Source organism: Diaphorina citri, unplaced genomic scaffold (genome assembly GCF_000475195.1).
Source record: "Diaphorina citri unplaced genomic scaffold, Diaci psyllid genome assembly version 1.1 scaffold34264, whole genome shotgun sequence".
NCBI classification, from domain to species: Eukaryota; Metazoa; Arthropoda; class Insecta; order Hemiptera; family Psyllidae; genus Diaphorina; species Diaphorina citri.
In genome coordinates this window covers 1-2,078 of record NW_007411596.1, presented here as the reverse complement: position 1 = coordinate 2,078, position 2,078 = coordinate 1, and the positions used below count along the sequence as shown (strand labels likewise).

The 2,078-nt window shown below is 44.7% G+C and overlaps 1 protein-coding gene across 1 annotated transcript in view; it reads left to right on the top strand.

The window, feature by feature from the left end:
* LOC103523700 overlaps positions 1–1,980 on the top strand; it is a gene marked incomplete at its 5' end in the record, with an annotated part of 20,155 nt that extends 18,175 nt beyond the window's left edge. Inside the window, one exon of the mRNA XM_008488721.2 lies at positions 1,774–1,980. Within this exon, the coding sequence (XP_008486943.2) occupies positions 1,774–1,980 (207 nt within the window). The remainder of the gene's footprint in view (positions 1–1,773) is intronic.
* Positions 1,981–2,078: the final 98 nt, after the last annotated feature.

Genomic DNA, 2,078 nt, shown 5'->3' with positions numbered 1-2,078 from the left:
AAGAATCAACGTTGTTTGTTTTCCTTTTTCTGCTGGCATATTTTAATTATAAGACAAGAGAAACAAGGAATAACAACACACCAGATAAGATAAGGATAAACTTAAAGTCAGGGTCGGCGGGGCCGGGTGAGTTCGTCGGGAGCAAAGAGGAATGGGCGTAATGGTAGTGACCGATGGGGGTAGGGGGTCGTCTGCCGGGGGATCAGAAGGATGAGGGAGAATAAGGCGTAGGATCTCAAGGAGCCGGTTAGAGCCGGAGCCCGCTTCGACGACCCCCCGGCGGTGTTCCTTTCAGGAGGCGGGCTTTGCTCACACAACCTTATAAAACACTAACTCTCCGCCAGTCACCTCCCGCCCACGGCACCGCAACGTGAGAGTCGAAACTCCACCCACGATGCCGGCACCCGCGCCCCGGCCGTGTCAGCGCTTCACCGCGCCCAAAAGCGAATCCCATTTCTTTCCACCTCACCTCACTCCGTCCAGCACATCTACACTTAACCCGCCACACCATCTTTTTCGCCGAAAATGAATCCCATTGACTCTTCCATAACTAAACCACCCACACTCTCCGGGTCGGTGTCCAACTGGCTGCGATGAGGTAAACAGAGTGCTCCACTCCGTGGGACTTAAGTATCGTGTCTCGGCTTTTTTGAATGGATGAAAGATACTAAAAGTATATAAAACATTCTGAGAACGAGTACGATATATATAGAACCGCTATAGTGCACCCGATTGGTACCTGGCATCCAACCAATCGATCGGTTTGTCTCGCTGGAGGACGTAAAACTGAGACAAAGCCAGCCCTGTGAAGCCACAGACAATAACACTGGCTCTTTTGAGGGTACCTGAATGGGACTATGGTCAAGTCCGTCTCAGGAAGTTGGGTACAACGACATAATTATGTACCTGAATATCCCTCATCTGACCCCTACAATTTAGGGGCCCTTAGCTAGCTCTCTGGCCTTGATGACACCTCTTGGTATCCTCTTAATGGGATAGTCTATGGACTCACAGCTTTTCTCTGGAATAAACCTGAGTATGCGGACTCTTTAGAGGTGCTGCAGGTTAATTTTAGAGAAACTGGGGAGGTTGAAATATACCAGTGAGGGTACTTCTAGGTTCCATCAAGGCCAGGGTATAGCAGCTTGGGCAGGGGAAAAAATACTGGTCACAATAGATCTACAGAGGTCGCAGTGTTAATTGCATACTCTCTTGGGAGAGGAGCAACCAGTCCTATAATAGAATAGAATAGAACTAAGAAATATTTTTAGTTTACCTATCTGCTTCGCCGTAACTGTCCATTTATCAGATTTTGATTAAATTTATGGGTATATTAAATGAACTTTTAAACTTTTATTTTATTGATAGGTAAATTAGAAGTAAAATAAATGAAAATCCCTCAAATGAAGATCCCTCTATTGACCTACGTATTCCTCTATCAAACCTTCGCTTTCGGGACGATAAGACCTTAGCAGTTACAGTTCCCTCTATCAAAGCTCTAACCCCCGGGGTGACAAAGTAATAGTAATAATAGTGCTTATTTATACTGCTCGCATAGGACTGAAAAGTCCCTTTACTCCAGCAGTAGGCTACTACTATTATTGTGGTCAAATTCTCAAATTATATGAGGATAAAATTCCATACCTCGGCTGGGATTGAACCCACGCCCTCCTGTTTACCAGGCGAGCGCCTTGACCACTACACCACCGAGGCAGGTTAACATAGTAGTATAACTTTGAACAATGAAATAATTGAATTGAATCTCTCTCTCAGGTCCCCAAAGTCACCCTGTGGAGGAAGCTGTCCTATTTGAACAAGATGATAAACTTGAACATCAAAATTGAAGAAATGGAGATGGATTCGTTTGAAATGGAGGAAGAGGAGGATGAAGATGAGGTGTTCATGCTCCCTCCGAATTACCAAGAGGAAGCTATGCAAGACGAAGAGGTAAGATTGTGTAGCTTTCCCTCTCGAGAGTGATTTTCATAGTTTTTTTTACTTTTTTTTTTCAATAATTTTGATAGAGGGAACTAATGTACAGACTTTTATCACAGCCCCGTTCACACTGAACAAATATT